We start from the raw sequence: 16739 nt of genomic DNA on the forward strand, positions 1-16739 counted from the left end.
TGTCCTCACCATGTTTCTTTTCCTAAACCTAACCACAGTAACTTTTATTGCCTAAAGCTAACCTATTCGACATTAATTACATAACTGTATGTTAAGGACCTAACATCACTTGTGGGGCACAAATTCGTAGGATAGCATACAACTGAGAATAATTGTGTGGTCATAGGCACATGGCCGCAGGGCAAGTGCCAAAGTTAATCACAGTAGAGCTGATATTCAGTACAGAAGCACGACCTTGAGTGCTTTTATACAACAGTTCTACAAGTATCATTTGTAAGGGCACAGTAAAAAGTGACAACAGAAGATGATTTGTTTTTTGTCTATTTGGCGCTACAAATACAAATACACTGCTCAAAAGAATTGTGAATCAGTTTCAGCTGCTTTTGTGCAAATCAAAGTGACAACAGTTGCAATGGAGAGGCAAAAGCAAGACAACCCCCAAAAGGGAATTTGTGTTCTGCAAGTGTCCTTGTCACTACAGGTAGCACGAGGCAGTACCTGTAGCCCAATCAGGTTGCACTGGTAGTCTAACTCCTCCAGGATGGCTCATCCATACATGACGTCACAAAAAGGTTGGCTGTGTCTCCCAGCACAGTCTCAAGAGCATGGAGGAGATACCAGGAGATCAGCCATTACATGAGGAGAGCTGGACAGGTCCGTAGAGGGGCATCATCTCAGCAGCAGGACCGGTATCTGCTCCTTTGAGGAAGAACAGGAGGAGCACTGCCAGAGCCTTACAAAATGACCTCCAGCAGGCTACTGGTGTACATGTTTCTGACCACACTGTTAGAAACAGACTCCATGGGGCGTTGGTGGATTAGTGGATAGAGCAGGCGCCCCATGTACAAGGCTGTTGCCGCAGAAGCTTACTGATGTCCTGATCCAGGTCTGGGAGGAGATCCCCCAGGGCACCATCCACTGACTCATCAGGAGCATGCCCAGACATTGTCGGGAGTGTATATAGGCACACAGAGGCCCACACACTACTGAGTCACAATATGAGTTTCAGTGATAAAATCCACACAAGTTGGATCAGCCTTTAATTTTCCTTTTTTTTACTTTGATTTTCAGTGTGATTTTAAAACTAGCCCACAGTGGGTTGATGATTTTGGTCCCCACTGACCGTCATTTTGTTCCCAATAAATTATACGTGTACATCAGTAAAGATTTTCAACTTGAATACTTCGTTTATCAAGATGTGATGTGTGATTTAAGTGTTCCCTTAATTTTTTTAACTGCGTAGTTCTGCAACTGGACTGGGGCAGGACTGTTGCCAAGCAACACAAACCTTCCAGCCCACTAGCTTGCTACTTTTTGTCCTTTCCTTACGGCCATTAGTTAACTCAAATGTTATGCCAAAATATGTTCCTCTTTGCGGTGCAAAGTTTGTTACATTGGTCTGCCTTGGGCACAAAAAGTTTGAAAACCACTGCTCTAAATTATTGTCAGGTACAGTTAATGAAAACACAAGTGCATGTTGTCATAAGCACTTTCCAGCTCTTATGACAATGTCAGTTTGGCCTATCCTGGTTACTGCATGCAGTACGTTGTGAGACCTGGGACACACCCTGTAAAACCAGTGTTAATTTGACTTATAAAGGAAATTATTCTGAATGTGAGAGTCAATATTTGTCCTAATATACGAATTTGTTTAAAGGCTGAGAAACAGAAAAAAAGATTTTCTTACAGGTTCTGGATACCCATGTGCATCTACATGACTTGATGTTCCTTTGATTGTCACGTAAATTACAAATTCTACCACTTGCCGCTTCTGCAGCCCCCCCCCCCACACGTCGTGACAAAGTGGGCAAACAGCCATTCGGCCCATATCAGGATCCGCTACTGCTTATATGCTAATATGACTTGTAGCTTTCCCACACTGGTATCACTGGTATGAAAGGGGGCTTACGTCAAAGAAAAAGTATGAAAGTGTCATGTTGTTATTCTGACAATTTGTTAGTTTTCAGAAGAGAAGAAAGAAGGGAAGCACAAAGGGGGAAAAAATGACATCAGAGGGGTGGGGGCTTAGAAAGAGGGTGTGTCAACCTCTACTATAAAGATTTGTGTCCGTGATCTCTGCTCATATTTCTCTTTTCCACCATCTCAACTTCTTGACCTACTCAAGTTTTCATACAACTTTGGTAAGTGGAAACACTTTTGTATACCTCCCTGTATTGCATTCAACATTTTGCTTTTTATTTATCTACGTAATTGATTCCTGATATATGTGTGGCATTTTGTGACATGAGATGCATGAGTGAGCTACTGGGTGTTTTTTGTGTAATGTGTGGAGTGCCGCATCTGAATAGGATTAGGAAAGGACAATGAAAAGCTGTTTTAAAAGATCTGCAGGCATGCAGTAGCTGAGAAAACCAAGAGGAACTAAAAATCAGTGAGTTAGGACAGTGTATGTATGTACTGTATGTGGTGGCATTCAGAGGAAACAACCAGGGAAGGGAGTTGGCAAGCAGACTGTGCCACACCCGTACTTACTCATGTCTCTTTTTTATAACCAGCGGGCACTAGAAATGTAGTAACTCTTGGGGACAGAGGAGATTATGAGCAACCACTAGAGCAAGACTTAGAGGGAACGAAAATGTGAATTTCTTTATTTTTTTTAAGAATCACTTCTTTTCATGAGTCAGATGAGGACGTGTGTTGGGCAGTAACTTTCCAGACCATAGCAAGCTGGTCATTTAACTCCTCCCAGTGTTTTTACTGGATGATCCAAAGCAGTGGAGTCCAGCCCGTGTGTGTAGCTTCTCGCATTACCAAAGTGCAGCATTGCCAAAGCCACCTAAAATGAATGACTGACTGAACAAATACATAAACAGTTAAATCAATAAACACCCGACTAAGGAGTCACCAATATTTTCTCATTCCAGCCAACATGCCAGAGCTCAGTGAAGCAATGGAGAAGCTCCAGAAAGTCTTTGACAAGTATGCTGGACAAGATGGCGACAAAAAGACTTTGAGTAAGGCAGAACTCTCCAACCTGCTCCACAAAGAGTTTTCTGTGCCAAAGGTAAGTAGAAAACGTGGAGTAGTATTGCAACAGAAAGCTATGAATGGACATTGGACATTTTTATTTGTTTGTTTTACAGTCTAATTACATCTCTAACTGTGTTGTTTTTTTTTGTTTTTTTTAATTAAGGGCACGAAAAGCGCTAAGATGGATACATTCTTCAGCGCGCTGGATAATGATAATGATGGTGTTGTTACTTTTCAGGAGTATGTCACTTTTGTTGCAGCTCTCACTGCTATACAAAAAGAAATGAGTTAATGATTCGGTCACATTGTCTCAGAACTTTCTTGATCCAACTTGCCCCAAAATTTCAGAGACATCTATGAAATACACATTATTAAATGTTCTGATCAGGAAAACTTAGTTAACACACAGAGATGAATCATGGGTGCTGACTGGATGTGTTTCACTGATTCTGAATGTCATAAGTCATTAACAAAGAAACAAAAATAAATGTCACATTTTTTTGAATGTCTTGTGATTGTTCTTTTTATTCCACTTACTTATTTTACAACACAAGTTACTCTGCAGATTCATATTATTAATACATATATAATCAACAAATAGAACCTGATGTTTTATTATGGATGAAGATAAAATTGAATAGATCCCTTGATGAAAATCACAAGGTACCCAGCGGTGTAAAGTAAAAGATTAGCCACACCTTGCAGCTGCAAAATGAAAGAGATGTTTTCATTATGGTGTCAATAAGTAGAATTTGTTAATATAATATATATTATTTTAAATGGGCCATTCTGTGTAATAAGTGCCTTTACTTTGGTACGTTATTTTGAAAGTGAAAGATTATTCTATTGTGGATTTGGATTTGGGGGCCCTGCTCAAAGTAAGTTTTTGCCACTTCATATGGCACTACTCCAACATATGTATACAATATACATATGTTGGAGTAGTGCCATATGAAGTGGCACTACTCCAACATATGTATATTGTATAATGGTTAATGTAGTCATTATACACAGCTAAGCATGGAAGAGACTGAAGTTGGACCAGTTCGGTAAAATTTATATCTTAATATTATGTTCATACTGGAGAGGGCTAAATCTCACCCGTCTCATGAGGGATATAATACAACCAAAATGATATGATGCACAAGGCAACCATATGGTAAAGAACATACATTTAACTCATTCAGGTCTATGAATACTGTCATCTGGCTCAACCAGCATGCACAGATCTATTTGATGGAATGTCTATGAGCCAATCACAGTGTTCCCCATCATCAAAGGTGGACCACAGTAGAGCCATGGGGCGTTTCTCAACACTCAAGTGCAGCAGTTCGGACTTGTGGACTTGGCAAGTTCTGACTTGGCAAGTCCACGCGAGAGTCAGGAGGACGGGAGTACAGTTGTTTCTGCTTTTGGAACAGCAGCGAACTTGATGATGTCACCACCTCCACTCGCCTTGGCTGTTGTACTGTGCGTCATTGTAAGAAATTAATGTGTATATGTTTATAAGGTTTCAACATATATAACTGACATACAAAAACATAAATAACCAAAATATTTTCATAAAATGTCTTATCAGAAGTCCAAAAAAACACGCTCAACCCTCAGAAGTATGAATGGGTGCTGAATCCTCAGTGAAAAATGACAAAAATGTGTACAAAAAGTACAGAACAGCACTCCAATAATGATGTTTATTGCCACACGAACGTTTCAGGTGAAACCCTTCCTCAGCGTGCACAAGAAACAGAATCAATTCTGAATCAATTCCGTTAAATGTCTTATAAAACCTTTTCCCCGCACCTGGCTTTTGATGATGTTTAATCTATATCAATTCCTGAACCTGGCTTCTGATTATGATCAAAAGTCAGGTGCAGGTGGAAAAGTTTGTGGAGAGTTGGTGGTTATTGTGATCATGAGCATTGGCGAGTTGGAAATCAAAAATCAATAACTGACATGGATTGGAGAAGACATCAAGAAAGGTCAATCATCTGTCAATAAAAGTATTTATTTTTCACATGAAATCATACAAAGTACGGCTCAGGTGAAATGTGACCAAAGTGTTTATTCTGTAGATCCTATCTGTTGGACTTCCGTTACACTGTGGAGCTACATTAGGGTCAAAAGATTTGTACTTGAAAAAATAAAATTTGAAACTCAAAATTCATGTGTTGATCTTGAATTTTGAAAAATACAACAATGTATTCAAAATAAAAATAAGTGTATGAAACGTTTTTTTCAGGTTAAATATAATTTTGATTCACTTTGGTAATTCTTTTCAATGAATAATTTATTTTCACTTTTCACTTCCCCATATATTTTGACATTTGAGGTCTTATTTTTTTCAGTTGCATGTTTTATCTTTTCATATTCAGATCTTATTTTTTACAGTTTCAAATCTTATTTTTTCACTTTCAAATCTTTTTTTTCATTTTCAGATCTTTTTTTTTTTCAGTTTCAAATCTGTTTTTTGAGTTTCAGACTTTTGACCACGATGTGGCATGGGGGGCGTGGTCTCAACTGAGAGGATGTGGAATCATGAGTGACAGTGCCTTCAGGGAACGTAGGAAGTAAAGGATTTATTAGCAGAAATTGAAAATGATACAGAATTAGACAATTATTGCAGATAACGGGAATATTTTAAATATAAGGTCAGAAGTTTATCCATTAAATGTGGTAAATCCAGACATCAACTGCAAAGAGAAAATGAACTTAAATTAGTTCAAGAAATTAATGAATGTTGTGGAAAATTTGAGTTATCAGATGAAGATAAAGCAAAAATGTTATGTTTACAAACCAGAGTAGATAACTTGTACATTCAAAAGGCACAGGGTGCATATGTTAGATCCAGAGCTAAATGGATAGAGCAAGGAGAGAAAAATTCATCTTATTTTTTTGGACTTGAAGGAGGAGACAAGAAAGAAATAAAATAAATCTTCTGATGATCAATGATAGAGAATGCTCTGACACAAAATTAATATCTGAAGAAATTCACCATTTTTATTCTAATTTATACTCTTCAGCACATGCAGGAGAAGATTCATTATCTTTTTTGGAAAGTATTAAACAAAACATTCCTAAAATTGACTCAACATTCAAAACATTGTGTGATTCTGAGATACAAATGAAAGAATTGGATGCAGCTATAAAGCAGATGTCAGCGGGAAAATCACCTGGTCAAGATGGTTTAACCTCAAGTTTTTCTGGGAAGACTTAAAGATATCATTGAGGAAAACGAGGTTGACGTGATGTGATTGAATCAGGGAATCCGTGTGTCCACCACGGAAGAGGACCCTAATTGACTTTACATTGGCATTGTTTTCGTGGTGGCAGCACGTAATTTCAACCCATTACGTGCTGCCACCACGGAATGCGGTGTTAATAGGTCGTGGTCATTTCACGTATTTCTGTGAGATCAGGTTGAACAGGCAGAACTTGACACAGTGTCCCAGAATATCAACAACCAACGCACCCAGGGTACCTTTAACATGACCAAATGTCAATATGTGACGAGATCGGAGTGAGAATGTGTTGGCCAAACCGGGAACTGCCCATTGGTTCGACATCCCATTGGTTTGACAGCCCATTGGTCCGACCATATTAAACTCATTGTTCCGAAGTCCGTTCCGAAATCATCATGATGCCCTGTGGTTAAGGTCTGGTTAGGTTTAGGCACAAAAACCACTTGGTTAGGGTCAGGAAAAGATCATGGTGTGGGTTAAAATGAAAAAAGAAAGTGACAAACACATAAGCCGTGAGCCTGCTCCGCCTCAAGCCCGTCGCGGCACACCATACGCCCACCGCGAGCCGTTCAACACCACGGACAGTCGGACTAATGGGATGTCGAACCAATGGGCTGTCGAACCAATGGGCTGTCGAACCAATGACACGGACCCGGCAAAACCAGCTGTGCTAATTTGACTGATGAAGGAAGTGATTTTGAAACTTAAAGTCAGTATTTGCTCTGAAATAAAAACATTAAAAAATAGAACTGATGGAAGTGAAAGCAGATTATCTGTCATCACATATCACATCATTTATTTGCATGAGAATCATTTTATGACTCGTGAGTTGCCCAAACTGGTTGAAGTAGTATGAAAAGGGGGCTTATATCAGAGGAAAAGGAGGAAAGAGTGAATTCCAGCATTGCTGTTTTGACAAAAGAAGAGGGGGGGGGGGGTTGGAGAAAGGGTGTGTCAACCTGTAGACTATTTAAAAAAGTTTGTCTGTGCTCTCTGCTCACAAATCCCTCTTTGCCACCATCTCAACCTCTCTACCTCTCCAGCTCTCGACATTTTCATACAGTTTTGCAGCATTAACTATTTTAAATTTAATTTATTTAAATAGTTGATACCTGATATGTAGCGGCATGTGGCATGAGATGCATGAAAAAGCTTCTGAATGTGGATTGCATAAATTAAGGCTACAAAGACTTCTCCAAGGAAAACAAATCATAAGACAACAAAAAGTTGCTGAGACAAAAAAAAGTGATGAGACAATGGGCCCCTGACATGCAAAAGACCCCGCTACTTATACAGAGGAGCAACACACATGGGTTTTGTGGTTATTTTGTGTCTCTTTGGAGTCATTTATGTCTGCTTGTTTTTATTTTATGTCTTTTTGTAGACATTTGGGTCTCTTTGAGGTCATTTTGTGTCTTTTTTTGGTCGTTTTGTGATGCTTTGTGATAGTATTGTGTCTCTTTGTGGTTGTTTTGTGTCTTTATATAGTTGTTTTGTGTTTCTTTGTGGTCATTTTGAGTCTCTTCCTGGTCAGTATGTGTTCATTTGAGTGACTTTTTCAAGTGAAGGCCAGGAGCCGCATTGACACTTTCGACCCTTGCCCAGTTGGCCCATTCAGCAATTCATCCATGCCAACCTGTGTTTAAGTGCAGCATGAAGCATTACCACGGTACTGCATTACCACAGCAATGTAAGCTGAATAAATAAATAAACACTGGAATTCCAGTCAACACATTTTATTTTCTTTCCAGCCAGCATGTCAGAGCTCACACAGGCGATGGCACTCCTCAGGACTACCTAGGCCCGGAGTGGCTAATCAGGAGGACCGGGACAATTCCCTATGGGCCGGTCAGAAGCATGAAACTCCAGGGCTGAAAATGAGTCCCACTCCGGTCCTGCGACTACTTTTGACAGTTACATTGAAAAAAGAAGGAGACACAGAGACTATGACCAAAAGAGAACTTGCTGATTTGCTCCACAGTGAGCTTCCTGGGGCAGGAGTAAATAGAGAAGATGTAGCACTATAGCAACAGAGCTGTAAATGCCTCTTGGGCAAATTTGTATGTTTCTCAACCTATTCACAACACCTACTGTTTTTCTTTGCTCAACCCACGGGCCAAGGTGACGTGGACAAATTCTTCAGCATGCTGGATAGCGATAGTGATAGTGTTGATAATTTTGTGGAGTATGTCACTTTTGTAACAGCTCTCACTGTGATTTAAAATAAGTTACTTGGCCACATTGCCTGAAAATTTTCTTGCCTCATTTAATTTGTACTGAGTGAAAAAATTGAGTTATCCAAATAAAGCTATAGCTTCCACTTAAAAAATAAAGTCAAGTAACGGTTCCCTTAATTGAAGTCATGTACAGTAAGTGAAAGCACTAGAATATGTTGCTATAAGTGCTTTCCAGCTCTTGTGACCATATGGTTGTCGGTTTGGCCTGTTGTTATAGATCTGAGATCCAGCCTGCAGAACCAGCTGCGTTCATTTGACTAATGAAGGTAAATATTCTGTAACTGTCAATATTTACCCTGAAAAAAAACAACTGGCATTTGTTTGAGGTTGAGTTAAAAGACAAAAGCCGTCCTTACAGCTTATGGATATACATGACAATGATGATGTTTCATCCTCATGCAAACTGAAAGATTATACTGACCACCACTACTTCATACCTGACAGACAATCGTCTATTTTTATGCTTATAGGCAAATATGACTTGTTGCTTTCCCACAGCAGTATCACAGGTACGACAGGGGGCTTACATCAGAGGAAAAGCAAATAAGTGTCAACTCTAGTGTTTACATTTTGTACGTTTTTGGGAGGAACAATAGAAAGAAAAAAGGAGGGGGATAGGTATAAAGAGGGGTGGGGGCTTGGAGAGAAGGTCTGTCAAGCTCTATATATACAGGTTTGTGTCTGTGTTCTCTGCTCAGATCTCTTTCTTCCACCATCTCTCATCTCGACCTCCACAAGCTTTCAAACAACTTTGGTAAGTGAAAATATTTTCTGAAATCCTTTTTGAAATAAAGCACTAAACATTTTGCTTTTAATTTATCTACAGAGGTTTTTCCTGATATGCAATACGTGGCATGAGATACATGAGTGAGCAACAGTGCTGAGGCTTTACCAAATTACTGCATTACCAAAGTCATGTAAAATGAAAGAATGCATGAACAAATAACCAAAAAATATAAAAATAAACACTGAACTGGATAGTCAACACCACTTTCTCGTTCCAGCCAACATGTCAGGGTACGATGATGCTCCAAAGCTCTTGGCGTCAATATATTTGCTCAAGGATGTCTTTGACCAGTACGCTGCAAAAGGTGGAGACCCACAGACTTTGACCAAGAAAGACCTCTCTGAGATGCTCCGCAAAGAGCTTCGTTTGAATGTAAGTAGAAAATAAAGTTGTGTAATTGCAACAGGAAGCTGTGAATTCCTCTTGGACAGAAGTGTTTTTGTTTTGTTTTACTGTCTTTTTACAACTTCTACTGCTTTTCTCCATTCAGGTCTCAGACTGCCCTGAGGCAGAAGAATACTTCAACCGACTGGATGCCAACGGGGATGGTACTGTTGATTTCGAGGAGTATCTCACTCTGGTGGGAGGACTCGCTTTGATCCTAAGCGCCATGTACAATCAACAGTAATCCATGTACAGTCACATGTATAAAATATATTCCATCATCATATGCTCTGACAAGGAAAACATGGTTAATAAACACACAGATGAATCATAGATGGGTTATTATGTAGTCCTGCAGGACTTGAAATGTGATGTCTCTGAGTGTGTTTTGCTGATTCTGAATGTCAGAGGTGATTAACAAAGAAGCAAAAATAAATGTTGCCTCCTTTTACTGAATGTTTTGTGTGTGTTCCTTAACAAATTACAGATATTGTGCAAACTGAGTCATCTGACCCTCTCTGTTGCACGGTGGAGGAATGTAATAGATACATTTACTCAATTACTGTCCTTAAGTACAGTTTTATTTATATATTTATTTATTTATTTTGTTACATTATACTTCTGCTCCACTGCATTTATCTCACAACAACACTGGTTAATTTGCAGATTCAGATTATTGTTGCAAATATAATCAACAAATAAATCATCATGTATTATTATGTATAAAGATAAAACTTTTTGATTTCTCGGTGAAATTGACAAGCTACCAAACAGTTTATAGTAAACAACTAGCCTCACCTTTAGCAGGTGCAGAATTAAAGTGTTTACATTAATGCATCAAATCAAATCAAATCAATCCCACAGGATTAGGAGTTCAGTTCTTTTATGGCACTCGGATAAAAACTATTTGTGAGTCTAGAGGTGCGGGCCCGAATGGACCTGTAGCGCCTCCCAGAAGGCATCATTGCAAACAGACAGTTTCCTGGCTGAGAACAGTCCTGGATTATGTTTTCTGCACGGCGCAGGCATCTGGCGCTGTATATGTCAGACAGATAGGGAAGCTGTGACCTTATGATGTCCTGTGCTGACTTCCTAACTCTATCCAGAGCTTTTTTTGTCAGCCACGGTGCAGCTTTTAAACCACACCAAGATGTCGTGGGTGATGATGCTCTCCACAGAACATTTGTGGAAGGACAGCAGCAGTTCCCGGGACAGGTTGACTTTCCTCGGTGACCTCAAAAAGTACAGTCGCTGCCGTGCTTTTTTCACGAGGGCAGTGGTGTTGACAGTCCATGTGAGGTCCTGAGAGATGTATGTGCCTGGGAATTTAAAGTCACTGACCCTCTCCACGATGTCCCCTTTGATGTAAAGAGGAGCAGGTTCCTCCCTGCCAGATTGTTGACAGAGCACCAAGGAGTCAATAATTCTAATCTAATAATATACAAACATATTATTCTGAAATGGGCTGTTCTGCATAATGAGTAGCCTACTTTTACTTTTGGTACAAATAAAGCTATAGTTTCCACTTAAATAATAAAGTCAAGTAACGGTTCCCTTAATTGAAGTCATGTACAGTAAGTGAAAGCACTAGAATATGTTGCTGTAAGTGCTTTCCAGCTCTTGTGACCATATGGTTGTCAGTTTGGCCTGTTGTTATGGATCTGAGATCCAGCCTGCAGAACCAGCTGCGTTCATTTGACTAATGAAGGTAAATATTCTGTAAGTGACTGTCAATATTTACCCTGAAAATAAATACTGATATTTGTTTGAGGTTGAGTAAAAAAAAAAAAAAAAAAAGATGTCCTTACAGCTTATGGATATACATGTATATCTACATGACGTTTCATCCTCATGCAAACTGAAAGATTATACTGACCACCACTACTTCATACCTGACAGACAATAGTCTATTTTTATGCTTATATGCAAATATGACTTGTTGCTTTCCCCCAGCAGTATCACAGGGGGCTTACATCAGAGGAAAAGCAAATAAGTGTCAGTTCTAGTGTTTACATTTTGTACATAAATGGGAGGAATAATAGAAAAAAAAGGAGGGGGATAGGTATAAAGAGGGGTGGGGGCATGGAGAAAAGGTGTGTCAAGCTCTATATACATATATATATATAGGTTTGCGTCTGTGTTCTCTGCTCAGATCTCTTTCTTCCACCATCTCTCATCTCGACCTCCACAAGCTTTCAAACAACTTTGGTAAGTAGACATATGTTTTAAAATCCTTTTTGAAATAATCTACTACACATTTTGCTTTAATTTATCTAAGTTAGTTTTTCCTGATATGCAATATGTGGCATGAGATGCATGAGTGAGCAACAGTGCTGAGGCTTTACCAAATTACTGCATTACCAAAGTCATGTAAAATGAAAGAATGCATGAACACATAATCAAAAACAAGAAAGAAACACTGAACTGAATAGTCAACACCACTTTCTCGTTCCAGCCAACATGTCAGGGTACGATGATGTTCCAAAGCTCTTGGCGTCGATATATTTGCTCAAGGATGTCTTTGACGAGTACGCTGGAAAAGGTGGAAACCCACAGACTTTGACCAAGAGAGAACTCTCTAAGATGCTCCGCAAAGAGCTTCGTTTGAATGTAAGTAGAAAATAAAGTCGTATTATTGCAACAGGAAGCTGTGAATTCCTCTTGGACAGAAGTGTTTTTGTTTTGTTTTACTGTCTATTTACAACTTCTACTGCTTTTCTCCATTCAGGTCTCAGACTGCCCTGAGGCAGAAGAATACTTCAACCGACTGGATGCCAGCGGTGATGGTACTGTTGATTTCGAGGAATATGTCACTCTGGTGGGAGGACTTGCTTTGATCTTAAACGAGATGTACAATCGAAAGTAATCCATGTAACACTACAGTCACATGTATAAAATATGTTTCATCATCATATGCTCTGACAAGGAAAACATGCTTAATAAACACACACAGATGAAGAGATGTCAGAAGTGATTAACAAAGAAGCAAAAATAAATGTTGCCTCCTTTTTTTGTGCGTGGTCCTTAAAATATAGATATTTTGCAAACTGACCTTCTCTATTGCACGGTGGAGGAATGTGATAGATACACTTACGCAATTACTGTACTTAAGTACAATTTTATTTAGGATTTATTTATTTATTTTGTCACATTATACTTCTACTCCACTGCATTTATCTCACAACACCAGTTACTGTGCAGATTCAGATTATTGTTGCAAATATAATCATGATGTCTTATTATGGATAAAGATAAAACTTTTTTGACTCCTTGGTGAAACTGACAAGCTACCAAGCAGTTTATAGTAAACAACTGGCCTCACCAGCTGCAAAAATAAAGTGATTCTTACCTTAATGCATCAATAATTCTAATCTAATAATATACAAACACATTATTCTGAAATGGGCTGTTCTGCATAATGAGTAGCCTACTTTTACTTTTGGCACAAAAAAAGCTATAGTTTCCACTTAAATAATAAAGTTAAGTAATGGTACCCTAAATTGAAGTCATGTACAGTAAGTGAAAGCACTAGAATATGTTGTTATAAGTGCTTTCCAGTGCCATATGTTTGTTAGTTTGGCCTGTCAGGGTTACTGCATGCAGGAGTTTGTTATAGATCTGAGATCCAGCCTGCAAAACCAGTTGTGTTCATTTGACTAATGAAGGTAAATATTCTGTAAGTGACTGTCAATATTTACCCTAAAAAACATTTATATGTTTGAGGTTGAGATAAAAAAAAAACAAGGAGTCCTTACAGCTTATGGATATACATGTATATCTACATGATGATGATGTTTCATCCTCATGTAAACTGAAAGGAGATTATACTGACCACCATTACTTCATACCTGACATATAATCATCTATTTTTATGCTTATATGCAAATATGAGTTGTTGCTTTCCCACAGCAGTATCACAGGTATGAAAGGGAGCTTACATCAGAGGAAAAGCAAATAAGTGACAAATGAATGAATGAATGAATGAATGAATGGACTTTATTTATATGGCACCTTTCATGCACAAAATGCAGCGCAAAGTGCTTTACAATTCAGATGGCAGAGACAAACAGCAAAGAAATAAAACCATGCAATGATATTACACTAATTCAAGAAGAAAAGAGAAGAAGAAATAAATGTATCAATCAATAATTAATTAAGTAATAAAAACATATATACAAACATATTAAGAATATTAAAACAGATAGCTGCTAGTTCTAGGCTATGTTAAAAAGATGTGTTTTGAGTTGTCATTTAAAACTGCTCACTGAGCCAGCAAGTCAAATATTTAAAGGCAGGGTGTTCCATGTTTTTGGGGTGTAGTAGCTAAAAGAAGCTTCCCCAAAGGTTTTTGTAGTGAAAGGGCAGCTGCAGAGGATCTCAGGGTTCATGGAGGGATATACTGTAAAGTGATAGGAAATCCATTATATACGAGGGAAGGAGGGAAATAGGTATAAAGAGGGGTGGAGGCTTGGAGAGAAGGTGTGTCAACCTCTATACCACTTATGTCCACTTTGTGGTGATGGAGAACACAGTAATTATACATAATGTCACCACACCATGTAGAAATTTAATATAAATCTAAACATAACCGTCAGTCAGTGCTTACTTCCTGTTGCCAGTAGGTGGCGCAATCACCATGACACTTAATTGGCATGTTGATGTCTTCAGGTCTGGAGCCTTAGGTCCCGTTTATACGATTTCAACTGAAAACAGTGAACTTTAGTTGCGTTTTGGCCGATCGTTTACACGACAGCTGCGTTTTGGGTGCCTGGAAACGCAACGTTTTGAAAACGGGTTCCAAGCAAAATTTTTTTGAAACGGCACCGTCTCCATTGTCATGTAAACTTGCAATATGCAGTTCCTCTGAAAATGGAGACTTTGAGTACATGTGCATTACGGTTCCAGTCACTAGGCATGCGCAAGAAAGTCGACCATCACAACAACAATGACTCACAAGCTCTGCTTGTGCTGCTCACCCTATTGAATTTATCAGCATTTCCCCATCATAGTGTAGATTTACTGTCGCAACTCCATATCATCGTCCGTCCAGACAAACATTCGTGCGGTTGTAATTTTTTTCTGTTTATACATTGCTGCTCTGTAGAAGGAAGCGTCACACTGCCAACTACTGGCCTGGCATGTATACTGCAGCGTTTCTGGTCATTTTTGTGGATCTGTTATGTTGTCGTCTAAACATGGAACTTTTTCAAAACGAAAATGACAAACAATTCTGTTTTCAGTGGATCGTTTTCGTGTAAACATGGCCTTATATAATAAATGAAACTTGGTGCAGACTGGAACAAGTACATGGAAGTTACAACAAATAAGTTACAGTGAATAAGGCGTTGTCATGGCAACACTGTTCAATGTAAACACACAGTCGTTACAAGTAAGCATCATCAAGGTCTTGCAACTATGCTGACCAAATCTGAGATGGATCAGGTAACCCATCTGGGAGGAGTATGTTAAGTATGAAACATGTCCTTTTGTGTTGCCAGTAGGTGGCGCTAAGACGATAACTTAATTCTGGTACATAGATGTCATGCATGAGTCATGGGCAGATTGGACAATGTATACAACAACTTCCTGCTTTATGGCAAAATGTGCAAAATAGCTAGCCTGGAAATCCAGACCCAAATCTAGAAAGATTTAGGGTCTGGCTATGAGTAATGCAAATGGCCCAACTCGAGGGGTGGCACCAACCATGAATTTGTAAATATCACTGCACGCAATTGGATAACACTACAACCAATCAGAACAGTACACGGGGTGACGTATCCAGAGCGCTACCAGTGGAGCTAAATGGTAGAGTAGACTCTATCCGGTCAGCAAAACAGCAAAAAAGTCCTTCTTGCAAAGGAAAGATTCGATCGCCGTCTTCTGTTCCTCTTTTAAAAAAAGCCAAGTCTAACTCGTTCACTTTAGCGGCCAAAGCTGTTTCAAACAACTGGTGTTCAACCGTAGCCATCTTTCAATGTTTACTGACTGATTCCGGACTTCATTGTCACAGCGCTGTCGTCATCTGTTTAGCTCACCTCTGGCCCGCCTACATCAGATACACCGATGTGATTGGTGCAGCTTGGCTCCAAGGGCATGGGTAATGAGCATCATTACTGATTGCCAGAGTGACTCGCTGAGCAAATTCAAATTGTGCTCTCACGAGAACTCTGGATTTCCAGGGTACAAATTAGCCACCACACGACAGCAACACCGTTTGATGAAAAATCACAATCTAGATCTTGAGACTTTTCCAAGCAAATTTGAGGTGGATCTGGTCAGCCTGTTAGGAGAACGAAATGAGAGCACAAAACATGGAATTTCCTGTTTCCAGTAGGTGGTGCTATAACTATGACAAACCTTTGGCATGTAGATGTGTTCAGGGCCGGACTATCATCAATCATGTTAAGTATGGGGCACACTGAATTAGGCTCAGTGGAGTTACAAACCACTTCCTGTTTGTTGGCAGAATATGGAAATTTGACGCCTAGTCACGGTCGCACTGCTCGATGAAAACTAAAGTTTTGAGTAACTTTTCATGTCAAAGGTCTTTAGATGATACAGACAAAATCTGAAGTCAAACAGTCTAAATCACCAGGAGCAGTTCATTAAAGTATGACACCTGTAAATGGCTAAAAAAAAAAAAAAAAAAAACACAGAAATTGCACAGTGAATTCAAAATGGTTGACTTCCTGTTGGATTAGGGTGTGGCTCCAAAAGGCTTTTTTGTACATCTTGGAATGTCTCTCATATGTGTGCAGGGTTTTGTGAGTTTTTGAGCATCTTAAGCCCCTTAAAAAAATTCTGGAAAGAAGAAGAAGAAGAATTCCTTCAATTTCAGGAGTGTCCTTGCACATGATGTATTATCATGGATAAAGATAACTTTAGTGATCCCTCTGTAAAAATGGACAAGCTGCCCAGCAGTACATGGTAAAATAATGGCCTCACCTTTGTCATATGCAAAGTTAAAGTGATGCATCAATAATTATGATGCAATAATGCAATATATGTTACTCTGAAATGAGCTGTTCTGCAAAATGAGTCCTTTGACTTTTGGCAGGGTGAGTATATTTTTTGCTAATACTTTTGTACTTTTACTTCAGT

General features: G+C 39.1%; 1 protein-coding gene and 1 long non-coding RNA gene across 3 annotated transcripts; both read left to right on the plus strand.

Moving 5' to 3' along the window:
- Positions 1-8439: 8439 nt before the first annotated feature.
- LOC125893804 (protein S100-G-like) lies at positions 8440-10089 on the plus strand. 2 transcript variants are annotated; one of them, XR_007449913.1, is made up of 3 exons: positions 8440-9221; positions 9472-9626; positions 9745-10089. XR_007449913.1 is itself a non-coding variant. In XM_049584724.1 (2 exons), the coding sequence occupies exons 1-2, from the start codon at positions 9477-9479 to the stop codon at positions 9880-9882; spliced, it is 288 nt and encodes a 95-aa protein (XP_049440681.1). In that variant the 5' UTR covers positions 9235-9476; the 3' UTR covers positions 9883-10089. The 2 variants fall into 2 exon arrangements, 1 of the variants encoding a protein (XP_049440681.1); XM_049584724.1 differs by lacking the exon at positions 8440-9221 and having other exon boundaries at positions 9235-9626.
- Positions 10090-11806: 1717 nt separating this feature from the next.
- Positions 11807-12647, plus strand: LOC125893805 (uncharacterized). The gene is made up of 3 exons (XR_007449914.1): positions 11807-11846; positions 12094-12248; positions 12367-12647. It is a non-coding gene; the product is annotated as an uncharacterized LOC125893805 (long non-coding RNA).
- Positions 12648-16739: the final 4092 nt, after the last annotated feature.

The sequence above is a fragment of the Epinephelus fuscoguttatus genome, linkage group LG8, assembly GCF_011397635.1.
Source record: "Epinephelus fuscoguttatus linkage group LG8, E.fuscoguttatus.final_Chr_v1".
Lineage (NCBI taxonomy): Eukaryota > Metazoa > Chordata > Actinopteri > Perciformes > Serranidae > Epinephelus > Epinephelus fuscoguttatus.

What these genes read in the sequence shown, in the direction of transcription:
- LOC125893804 (XM_049584724.1), top strand. Translation starts at nt 9,477, where the DNA reads ATGTCAGGGTACGATGATGCTCCAAAGCTCTTGGCGTCAATATATTTG. An exon ending in GCAAAGAGCTTCGTTTGAAT is followed by an intron (nt 9,627 to 9,744) that starts GTAAGTAGAAAA and finishes TTCTCCATTCAG; the next exon opens with GTCTCAGACTGCCCTGAGGC.